Source organism: Dreissena polymorpha, chromosome 15, assembly GCF_020536995.1.
Source record: "Dreissena polymorpha isolate Duluth1 chromosome 15, UMN_Dpol_1.0, whole genome shotgun sequence".
In the NCBI taxonomy this organism is placed as follows: domain Eukaryota; kingdom Metazoa; phylum Mollusca; class Bivalvia; order Myida; family Dreissenidae; genus Dreissena; species Dreissena polymorpha.
This window is the reverse complement of record NC_068369.1, coordinates 19215987-19228794: the sequence shown is the minus strand read 5'-3', so window position 1 is coordinate 19228794 and position 12808 is coordinate 19215987. Positions and strand designations below refer to the sequence as shown.

At 35.5% G+C, this 12808-nt stretch overlaps 1 protein-coding gene across 5 annotated transcripts in view; it reads right to left on the bottom strand.

Moving 5' to 3' along the window:
- The window catches only part of LOC127859952 (uncharacterized), a 47636-nt gene that overhangs the window by 8955 nt on the left and 25873 nt on the right, over window positions 1-12808 (bottom strand). For 3 of the 5 annotated variants that reach the window (XM_052397602.1, XM_052397603.1, XM_052397604.1), the window contains exons 7-12: window positions 11392-11421; window positions 6965-7076; window positions 6480-6628; window positions 4904-5050; window positions 4271-4396; window positions 1203-1360 (exon numbers count right to left, since the gene is read on the bottom strand). In XM_052397602.1, coding sequence (XP_052253562.1) covers window positions 1203-1360; window positions 4271-4396; window positions 4904-5050; window positions 6480-6628; window positions 6965-7076; window positions 11392-11421 — 722 coding nt within the window. The remainder of the gene's footprint in view (window positions 1-1202; window positions 1361-4270; window positions 4397-4903; window positions 5051-6479; window positions 6629-6964; window positions 7077-11391; window positions 11422-12808) is intronic. The other 2 variants (XM_052397606.1, XM_052397607.1) reach the window with 1 other exon arrangement.

The following is a 12808-nucleotide window of genomic DNA, read 5'->3' as shown; positions in this document are numbered from 1 at the left end:
GGATTGAAAATGGTGTTATTTTCCACCCATTTGACGTAAATTATATATGTTTGAACGAAGATGTTTATGATTGTTTGATTTATATAAGGTAGTTAATACAATCTGTTGTTTTCTTAATAAGTGTTAGGGTAATAATACTTTCGAAATCAGGCACGGTATTTAAACTGTACATCAACGTTTGTTCTCTTTAACGTGACGTCGTCAAACTAACAGCTATCAGCTTTATCACATAATTATGTCAATTAGTGCCAATTAAAATTAAAAGATACATAACGGTTTTCACATGTGTATTTTGGGGACCTTATTACTCAATTGTTACTACTAGGGAACCGATTGCGCTGATAATTGCAAATATTGTCAAAACAACATTGATGGCAATTAGGGAGCGGGGACCCACAAGTGCGCCGCTTTATCGCTCTTATCGACAATTATCATCAACACTTTCATGCTTCAGTGCACATTAACCTCAAGTCTTGCTGTCAACACAGATTAGCAGATTATGCTTCGCTTTTACTCAGATTGTTTAAATAAAAGTTTAATTATTATGACGGTCACTTTTCCTCGAAAATTTGAAATCCACGAAATTACGTATCAACGAATTGGTTGATTTTTATTTGAAATGCCACGAAATTACGTGTCAACGAATTAGTTGTTTTTTATTAAACCACGAAATTTCATACCGACGAATTTCTATACATTTACAGTTTTCTTTAAATTTCAACATTCAAGAATTTGAGTCAAACTTGACATTAACCATCTCTATCTCTATATCATTCTTCGTGAAGAACATTGTGTTTATCACATAATCACCAGTGGAAGCATGTATACATTTAAACACTGGGTGTATTTTTGTTGGTTCTCGGTTATTTCTTAATTCTGAAGTCTAAGAATGAATTGGTGAATATGGTCCCAGTTTCTACAACCAGTGAGACCAGCACAATAAGCATTCATAATTGAATATGAACATGAAAGATATTTCAATATGATGAATATCACCTTGTATTTTATGCTTTCAAAGGGTTTATAGAGAAAAATCAGTGAATTAAAACTGTTTTTCCAAAATATCAGTGAAAATTATTGATAATTTTCATTGTTTGACCGGAACTATTTTTTAAATATTTTTGGTTTCACCCAATGTGACCCCCCCAATGACTTACCAAGGCATTATTTCTGACCACTATTTGAAGCCAAAATAATCAGACCTGATAGAGTCCGTTGCAGTAGTAGTAGATATTTCCCTGGCTGTCACACTGTGAGATGAGCACATCGCCCAGCCTGGGGTGCTTGTGGTAGTCCGTGAAATGTGGAACACCTCCGCCCACACCCACCACGAACACGTGTTCTACCGCTTGGAAAACACCTGCATACAAAAGTCATATATGAGGCTGGTTCTAGGAAAACTGGCCTTAATGTCTGTGCGTAAAGTATGATAGCCTGTGCAGTCCGAACAGGCTTATCAGGGACGACACTTTCCGCTTTTATGGTATTTTTAGTTTCAAGGAAGTCCCTCCTTGCCGAAAATCAAGTTTAGGCGGAAAGTGCCGTCCCTGATTAGCCTGTGCGGACTGCACAGGCTAATCTGGGATGACACTTTACGCACATGCATTATGCCCAGTTTTCTCAGAATGCGGCTTAATACATGTGCATAATGTGGACCATTTAGTTGAGAAAGTGTCTTACCTGATAAGAGTGTGCCGACTAATCAGGGTCCACATTATGCCCATGTATTAAGCCCAGTTTTCCCAGAACCAGGTTAACCCTTTGCATTCTGGGAAATTTGATGTCTGCTAAAATGTCTTCTGCTGAATTTCCTAAATTAGCATTTTCTTCTATTTTTTTCAAAGAATACTATCAGAATAGCAAACAGTTTGGATCCTGATGAGACGCCACGTTCTGTGGCGTCTCATCTGGATCCAAACTGTTTGCAAAGGCCTTCAAAATTCGGTTCCAGCACTGAAAGAGTTAATATGTCATGAAATTTGTTTTCTGAATCCTAAAACACTGATCACAGGTAAACACTGACTCTTTAATAAGCTTTAATGAAATTTTCCTCACTGAAATAAGAATAGTGTAGGGTAGGTATCAAGCAAGTTTTATCTTATAACATTGAAATGATCAATATCTCGGACATGTTTAAGTGACCTTTTAGTCATGGTTCTGATGGCTTTTGTAACGGCAGTTGACATTTTTTGGGAAATTAATTATAAGATTATATTTAAAACTAAACATTCAACGTTTCAATTATTTATTATCACGAAAAATATATTTTATTGTTCAAAAACATAATAACATATCATTGATTATTTCGAACTTAATATATATTTCACAAATCAAAATTAGTATCCCATTTAACGTAATAACTTTCAGCATTTATATTATTCAGTAAAATCTTGGAACAACGCAGAAATTCATTATATGGTAAAAATAATTGTTACTTGCTCTCAAATAATCAACAACGCTTTTGCCATTATGCGTGAAACACGTGAATTTACCAAAACTCGCATCGCTCGCTATTCGACTGTTATAAACATATTCGTAAATCACGAGATACCCGAGGAATAATTTCTGCATTCAGGAAAAACGTCTTATCTAATAATACTTAGCAGAAAATCGAAAGTAATTGTATATTTAATATGTCCAATTACACTTTTTAATAATCCAGGGTGAGTGCGTAATATTATTATAATCAAACAATGAATGAAATCTTCACTCAGATAAGATCTATTTATTAACGAAACGATTATGCATTAATTGTGGGACAGTTGTGAATAAATCAATGAAACCACACCTTCATCCAATCAAAAAATATACCATGTGAAGTTGAACAATAGCTATTGGTTAAAGGAGTTTCCAACAATAGAAGTAGTTTGTAGCAGAACCGTTGTGCATATCATTAACGGATAACTATTTTAGGCGAGACGCAATAAAGACAAATGATCGAAAGGATGCCAACACTACACTTTACACTTTGATCTTAGCCAAAAGGCCGAGAAGCGATAATTGGTGGCATAAAGACACCTGCACCTGTTGACAGATTGTATTTACACGGATTAACTTTAAATGGGTACAAGTGTCAGCAGTCGATTTTCTATTGTTCTTAGCAGACAACGGACGATGTATCGATAGACCAATTGCTATGTATAAATTTCGCCACTTTACCGTATGTCACAAATGTTTAATATTTTCAAAGTTATTTTTACATGTTTTTGTTTGGACTTATTATGAAGATTAATGAATAAAAACCAATGTAAACATGAGTATTTTGTTATTGGCGGACATTTAAGTAAAAGACGAATCGGCCTTACCGCAAACAGTCATCATTCCTCCGCTTTGGAGATTTATTACTTAAAAAAAAAAACGGCACAGAAATATGTTTTTATGTTATTTTTGTATTAAGTACCTCATCCATAATTTGAGTTCACTTTTACAGTCAATTTTGGGAGCGTTTTTAGGTCGACTTATGGCCGCAAATTTACGGTAGCCATTTTCACTTTGCCTCTGAGTGGGAAAGGGTCAAAATCCCTTAGAAATCACAAATCGTAACAATCCATACACTACTTGAAAGTAAGTTTCAATCTGGTATAACTACGGATATGATTTTTTCCACAGTTGTTGAAATCGGGATTACACAGGTATATTGATATGAATGTCTTCATATGACATGAAAATAAACATTTGATCAATGATTTACCATAACATGAAAATCATAAATAGGTCAGAGTTTAGTACAGGTTGTGAAAAAACTCCAATCAAGGAAATATCAAGCAGCAGTTTGTCAGATATTCTTAAAACAAGAGATTGCCAAGCAATATGGTCCCCTACCGGTGAAACTCCACCATTGTCAGTATTTTTTTTATTTTTTTTATTTGTTGCCATAGCAACCAGAATTTTTGACGTAGGAACAAAATGAAATGACGTGCATAATCTTCATATTGCCATCTATCCATGTTTCAAGTTTCATGAAAAAATATGAAGAATTTAAAGTTATCACAGGATCCAGAAAAGTGTGACGGACTGACTGACAGACTGACAGACAGACGGAGTGCAAACCAGAAGTCCCTTCTGGTTTTACCGGTAGTGGACAATAATGCACAACAGTACGCGCCTAGTTGCATTGACTTGTTCATTAGGTTTTCTACACTACATTATTGCATCCCCCAAATAGCAATTCAAATTGACTACAAAACTACACAGCCATGGACAGCATGTTATCAATAATATTTTCTTTAACACAAAGTTGAGTGAAAATATTCCCAATGTGTCCATTTACCTAACAATCTAGTAGTGGTGTTGCCTGCAGCAATCATGGCTGACCTGTCATGGCCAATCATAGGTAACTTTGTGGACACGCATCGGTGGCTACCAATGAACCCTATCGTGTATGCATTTGATTCTCCTGCAAGACAACATCTTTAATTGTGATAACCTTAATAATGTGTACAGATATTTTAAGCAAAACAAAACAGTTCAATAAGTTACTGTTATAAAATTGAACAATGGGCAAAGGAATCATCAGTTTCATTAAGACATCATCACTCATTCTTTAAGTTAACAAACAAATGTTTAAATATTGATAAGTTTCTGTTAAAGCCTATACAACTAATGCAAGTATCAAAACACAAGTTTTTAAGAATATTTGCAATTAAATGCAAGTTAAGGGTGATTGGGAAGGGGTAAGCCAGAAGTCTTAAGTCTCTACAAAGAAGGAAGCGGACCAGAACATTTGCCTTATCTTATTTTGCAGAACAATTTCAAAATGATCAACCTTATTTTTGTTTGTAAATGTAAGAAATACTCTTAATCTCCAATAAATCTAAGTCATACTCTAAATCTCCTATCAATGCATCCACATTTACTAAATACCAATCCAATATCTAGGCCAACACAAAGTCAAAATGGGCACCTCCAGTCTTGTATTTGACGTAGGTGGTTTTGTTCTCCATCATGGCGTCGACGGCGACCTTCTCACAGTAGTTGGCAGTGATGATGGCAATGGTGGGCTGATTGTTTTTCGTAACCACCTGGTTCATCTGCTTCACCACCTGCACCTCTGTGAGAGGACACAAGGAGAATATTCACACATTGCGTGATAAGAGGAATTAGAATTGTGAGTGCTATATACAGTTTTGACAATACAACCATTATGTGAAGGAGAGCAGGGCTAGCGCTGGCCCAAAATTTCTTTGAGCCAACCAGTTTTCATTTTTTGGCGCGCAAAAACTGGTTTTGAAATAATAATATATACTATCAACTTTGTTATATTTCTTTTAATGACAACAAGAGCATATCACATATCATAATATAACACACAGTTTTCAATATAGTAAACAATCATTATGGTACTTGTCAAAGTACAAACATAATTAAGTTTATACAGGTACATTTAACAGCGGTGTCTATTGTCCCAAATTTGAAATCCTGAAAATCACCCCAGGAAACCCGATACCTTGCGGGTCGTGTAATACCATAGGGGACAGTGCTGTGCATTTTGGCATGAACTTACATAGGGTAAGTAAATTGGAAAAATTAATTTTTTCAAAGTCCAATTTGAAACAACTGTGCATTAACATTGATAACAAAGGTATTGGCCTACGTGTAGAAAAAATCCTGACAAATTTTCTTAAAAAATGAGCGAAATGTGGCTCCCTGAAGTAGAAGATCGGGCAAAACGGGCCATGTTCAGGCATTTAGGGGAGAAAAAACTGCTTTAATTTGCAAGCCACTACAATAATTAAAGGATTTATACAAATTTTCACATGTCTGCCATAATCTCTCAGCAGGGTTTCTCCAGAAAACTATTTATTGTGGAGAAATTTGCGTTTTTAATGACCATGTTAGGAAAACATTGATACCATCTGGGGAAGACCAGGAAACCATTTTGTTGCAATTTCTTTGCTTTGTAGAGGCCTACAGAAAGTGTACTTTTAATGCCTTATATATGATCAATAGTGCCTTTTCAGCATTCTTGAGTTTTATTTCTTTTTACCAACACTATTTTCGAAAATATAAAGAAAGACTTGACTGCTTTGTCGCATACATTAATTGGTTAGGTACATAAAAATGATGTCTTAATAAGTGTATATGGGGTTTTTATGTATAATATTTATGTGGCGTGTTCTGAGACTTTTGGTGCTAATTTGGCAAGTGTCATAATGAGAAAAACTCATTTGAAATGAAGTCGCTAAACTTGCGCTTAATTTTGTTTAGATTGCCTTAAATTTTCTGTGATTTTACTGTTAAGCGTATTAAAGTAACATTAAAATCGGCACAGACTGGCCTTGGAAAGAATTGTCTATCAAACAAAATAATATTTGATTTTGACCTTTTAATTTCATTTTTTTCATTATGACACGTGCCATCATGCAATCTCAATGCTTGTACCTCTTGGTCCTAACCACATAAATCATGCTTTGCCCTTGTTTGTGCCTGTGTTTCCCACATAAAAAATTCCTACCAGTGCCAAATGTCTATGTTTGTACCTGTGTGTCCGCCCTTTTCGTCCCGCACGTGTCGTACAAAGCTGCCGTTCTCAAGACGCTTGACGAGCTCTCGGTCCTGTAACTCCTGCAGCTGAGCATGGACCAACGAGTCATCTGCCTCTGCCGTGGCCTCATCAGACTTCAATATCCTGCATTGTGTACAGAGAGTGTGATATAAGAAACATCAGGTGTGGAAGCGGTGTGATTTTGGAAACATCAGGGGTTGAAGGGGTGTGAGTTTGGAAACATCAGGAATGGAAGGTATACAATTTAAGAAACAATAGGGGCGTATGGAGTATGATTTTTTAAACATCATGGGTGGAAGAATTTTGATTATGGAAACATCAGGGGTGGAAGGGGTGTGATTTTGGAAATATCCGGACTGGAAGGGGTGTGATTTCAAAACATCAGAACAAAGCAATTTTTCCAAATCCAAAACGACCTGGCCCCATTCACAAAATGGTGAAATACACTGCAATACCAACCTTAAGAGATCTTCTACTGTCAGAATATTGGGGTACGCTGATTCTAAAATGGAAAGGAGTTTCTCGCGCACAATTTCGTGTATGGGCCGTGGATCCTTCACCTTCCCAAAGGCTGCAATAAAACAAGAACCAGGTCACATTGCACTCTCAACCTTGGACACTTTATTATCCTTTAATAGTGCATATTGCAAATAATAAGAGATTTACATGTAGCTAAAGCAGAATGCCAGAGGGGGAGCGGTTTATTCCATTTTTATGTCCCCCGCTTTTTTCAAAAAGTGGCTCCCCTTCCATACATTCCCTTATAAATGACATTCCATTATTTTATGTTCTATGTTCATTGGTCAATATTCACGTAAAAACAGACACAGCCCACTTGTTTTTATTGGCTATTGACACTATTATAGAGTAACATACAGTTTTGGTATTTACATCCTATCATTTTTATTACAGGATCATACCTAATGGAAAATATGTTAAATGTGTGCTTAAATACTTAATGGACTTAAAAAAAAAAAAAAAGCACAATTAAGTCACCAATTTCCTCTTCAATGATCGTTCACTCTGCCTCTTTTCAGCCCCCCCCCCTCCTGGCTTTTTTTAGTCTGGTTAAATCTCTACAATTATGTATGCAGCAAGGTCAGCAATTTTGTTTGAATGTAAGCACTTACATAATTAAATAATAATTATAAGACTGATTGTGTTTTACATTGATAATAATGATATTCCACATGATGGCGCAGACAAAGATAAGCCATCAATAATATGCATTATCGTTTATGAGTTGTACATCATCTTGCTATTTTATAATATTCAACTTAAACATTTTCGAGTCTCAAAAAAGTTACTCCAACCAGAATAGAAGTCTGAGGAGCAAGCAATTCCAAACAATTAGGCCACGAAATACTCATAATGGTAATTAATTGTCACCCAAGTCATATTTATCAATGTCTCATGCCATATGCACAGTATGATCAAAAGCTACCCTGTCCACTAATGTGACCATGAAAACTTGTGTCAATTTATAGCGGACACTGTAGCTCTTTACCAGACTGCGCGATAGTGAAAGCTGGGCTTGAGCTACGCTAGCGGCATATGGCATATGACTTACTTTTGCATGACACAGGTCATACATTTAATATTCATCTACATACTCTGCAATGAGTTAACACATTCACAATTCAATTAACTAGCAATTAGCTACTTTCACTAATATCATGCTTCAATATTAGCCAACGATGGATGCTGACTGACACATTCCAATCATCCATATCATCACCACAATCCACAGGACCGCCCCCAAGGGAAATCAAACCAACACAATCTAGCCTCATTATCCCAACCCCAATAAAATATTTGCTGCTTTAACCCTTTACCACTTAGAACGTATTTTGACCCATTTGTAGTCCCATAGAAAGTTAAATTCAATTAAATACTTCTCCGAGGAACTCGCAGTCTGTTCATGTTTTATGCTGTTTGCTGCTAATAAGTATTTTTTGCTTAGATATTAAGTCTTTTACTTGAATGTAGTAAGAAAGGCATTATATTTAATTTTATTTTCTAAGGGACTACAAACAGGTCAAAATTCATTTCTGAGAGGTAAAGGGTTAAGGATGTTTTTAACTGACATTTGCCACTGTTGATATTCAATCATGGGACATATCCTACGTTTAAATATTGATAGCCAGACAATCCTTTTCAATTCTTACAAGCCATTCATGCAAATTTATCCTACAACTACCCTCATATCAACCTCATACTAATGTGCCTGATACATATGAGCCAAGCTCTGTGAAAAAGGGGTTTTATGCATGTGCGTAAATGTCATCCCAGATTAGCCTGTGCAGTCTGCACAGACTAATCAGGGACGACACTTTTCGCAAAAAATAGATTTTTGATAAGAAGAGACTTTCTTGAAACGAAAAATATCATAAAAGCGGAATGTGCCATCCCTTATTACCCTGTGCGGACTGCACAGCCTACCGTAATCTGGGACGACACTTTATAACGCGCATTTATTAAACCCCTTTTTCACAGAGCGCGGCACATATATATTTTTTGTTTCATTACATCAAACAATTATTTTTTTCGTCATTATTGTCTGCAAGATCAATGCTTGAATTCTATAGTGAATTAGAAATGCCATGTAATCTGCCTTAAATTAAATAAACTTAAATTAAATGTCTTTGAGAAAACCATGATCCATTTAATGTTTATATCTAGTGTTGTTGCTTAATACAGAAACAATAACAACATTGTGTATATACGTTGGTCTATGTGAGAAAACATAAAACTAATGTTTAACACATACACATATAACACATCACTCATTTCTAATCTATAAGAGCATGTAATCTACATGTAACACACATACAGTTTCACACAAACTCACAGATAAATCATGCTGACTAAACCCACAACCTTCTAAATCTTGCAAAGTTTAAATCTCATACTACAGCCATAAGCGCCAATATTGTCTTTCTGCATGTTTGACAAATTAAAAGCTCAAGAATGCATTTACCAAATAATCATTAATTAATAAAAGCAAAATTTAAATTAAAACAAGAACACCGCATAACCAGTGCCACGCTCGGCTGCGACAGATTTTTTTTTTTTTAGGTCAGTGACCTTGACCTTTGACTAAGTGACCCAAAATAGGTGTGGCATGTAGAACTCATCAAGGAGCATCTACATATTTAGTTTCAAAGTTGTTGGTGGAAGCACTTTGATTTTAGAGGCAATGTTAAGGTTTTTAAGTTTTATATTAGAGGTCACAGTGACCTTGACCTTTGACCTAGTGACCCAAAAATGGGTGTGGCGTGTAGAACTCATCAAGGTGCATCTACATATGAAGTTTCAAAGTTATAGGTGGAAGCACTTTGATTTTAGAGCCTATGTTAAAGTTTGATATATGAGGTCACAGTGACCTTGACCTTTGACCTAGTGACCCAAAAATGGGTGTGGCGTGTAGAACTCATCAAGGTGCATCTACATATGAAGTTTCAAAGTTGTAGGTGGAAGCACTTTGATTTTAGAGCCTATGTTAAAGTTTGATATAAGAGGTCACAGTGACCTTAACCTTTGACCTAGTGACCCAAAAATGGGTGTGGCATGTAGAACTCATCAAGGTGCATCTACATATGAAGTTTCAAAGTTGTAGGTGGAAGCACTTTGATTTTAGAGCCAATGTCAAGGTTTTAGCATGACGCCTACGGCGGACGGCAGACGTCGGACGACGAGCAGGCTATGACAATAGCTCGGGTTTTCTCCGAAAACAGCCTTGCTAAAAAAAGGATCAAAAAATCTTTGAATCCCACAACACGCCATATCTTTTCATTTTTATATTGTCCAGCATTCAATTTTGAAGACACAGCGAACATCAACAAAACTTACTACAAATATATGGGAATATCAGACAAAATAAAAGCCCTACTTGCGCAACAACAAAGATCGGAAATTTGTAGGATTGAATAAATCAAAAGATAATAAATAATGCTTATAAAGATTCAAAGGTTATAGATTTTGGGGACGTCAGTTGTTTTTTTCTTGACGAAATATTTCTTCACAGGATAACAAGAATACACAAGATAAACAATTGCGGTGCACTTGCAAATGAGGGTGATGGCAACACATAAGTACAAGTTACATGTAGCTTCAGTTAAACAGATAGCATCCAGCTTGTTTTATTAGCAATGTTCCCGTTAGGAACTCATTGAGAATTTTCACTTTCACAAATTTTAAGTTTGATGAATGCACATGTACTTCATAACTTGTCATTATTATTTTTTTAATTATATTAACAACTATAGTAACAAATACACTCCAGTAATACAAAAGTTCCGGTGCTTTTAAATTTTGACACTTGACACTTGAAGATTATGCTGCTAAAAATATATTTTGAAAGCTTTTACTCTTCATAAATACTATGTACTTGTACAGTTTGGAAATCAAACATGTAAAATAACCAAAAATCTCATTGAAGTTTGTTAAGTTGCAGCAATTCAAAAGCACAGCCTTTTAACCATAAGCCCATATTTTTTTCATACACTACTGTACTAGCATAATATTATAAAATGCAGAACAATTTTGAAAGAGTTTTCACAATATTAATCGGTCCATTGGTGCAAAAAGGTACCATGTGTAATTAAAATTTAATGGCACATGGTACCTTTTTGCACCAATGGGGCAATTTATCATTTCAAAGCAGAAGACAAACAGGCATTCATAAACAAAATATTACCAAAAATAATTTTATAATGTGAAAAAGCTGGATTTGCATAGAACATGGTTACTGCGTTCAAACATTTCCACCTCTGAACAATATGTTAGCCATTCAGAAACCATGTTACATTTTAGCCAATCAAATGTGAGCAATCTGTGATTGGCCTATCAGAGACCAGATTAAAACTGTTGCGTACAATACTTACCAAACATTTCAGTTGATTTCTTAGTGCCTCCTTTAATTAGTTAATAAAATCACAAATAGCATGCAAATCAAATGGCTGTGAGGTTAAAAGTTATTTGGAAAATCTGGGTTATGGTACTTACTTTCTGTTGTATAGAGAATGCAATTCCAAATACAAAGGAAGATGGCATTTGTGTAAGGAATTTGACTACATAATCATATTTGGTATATGTAATACAATAACACTTTACAATTGGCATAACTTATAATTTAATGTGAACAATATTGTGATCAATATCCTTTACTTTCTCATTATGTATTGTATCAATAACTACCATTATACAAGTACATTGGTAACATAAATAAATGTTTGGAAAATGCTAAGCAAAATATATTTAAACACAAGTGTAGCCATAAATACCCACAAAATAATACTTTACCTCAAGGATACTACAACAGGTCTTATAACAGTATAACTTAGTGCAACTTCATGCAATTGAAAACAAAAAAAGAAAGAAAGGCAAAATGTTGTTTTCTTAAGCGGTTTTTCAGCCTAGTTAAGCAAAATAATACATAACATACAACATTCAAAAGATTCGTTGACATAAATAACAACATACTGAACACCATTCATAGACGCATAGAAACGGTGTTTTATACTAACATGTACATTACACATATCACAACAGACTATTAGGGGAGAGCACCCTGTCCCTGACTATCAGGGTAGAGCACCCTGAGTATGAGGGGAGAACACCCTCACTATCAGGGGAGAGCACCCTGTCCCTGACGATCAGGGGAGAGCACCCTGACTATCAGAAGATAGCAACTTGACTATCAGGGGAGAGCACCCTGACTATCAGAGGAGAGTACTTTATCCCTTACTCTAAGGGGGGAGCAACCTGTCCCCGACTATCAGGGCAGACCACCCAGACTCAGGGGAGAGCATCCTGTCCCTGACTATCTGGGGGAGAGCACCCTGACTATCACAGGAGAACAACTGAACATTCATGGGGAGAGCATTCTGCTCAGCATGCACATGTCAGACATGCACTAAATAGACAACTCCACCAGAGAACTGCCTAATAAGATTATGAGTTTAATATCAGCTGTCTTCATTATTTACTACATGTTCCATTTTCTAAACTTGCTTTTATTTAAAATAAACATATTACAGTAATCAGTAAATATTCAGTCAGAAATCAGTCCATTCATAATTTGGGGGTGAAAAATGTATCTACGGTTACTCAATAAATCAGGTTATTTTTTGTTATTATATGGCAATTTAAATTTCTTTGAAGAAAGCCAACTGTGTTGGTGTTATTGGCCCAGCAAGCAACACATTATTAATATCAAAATGTTCTATACCATGTGGTTCAGATTAGCATGTACCATTTGCAGAAATAATTACAGATAAAACTGAGAATAGTCGAGGGAAA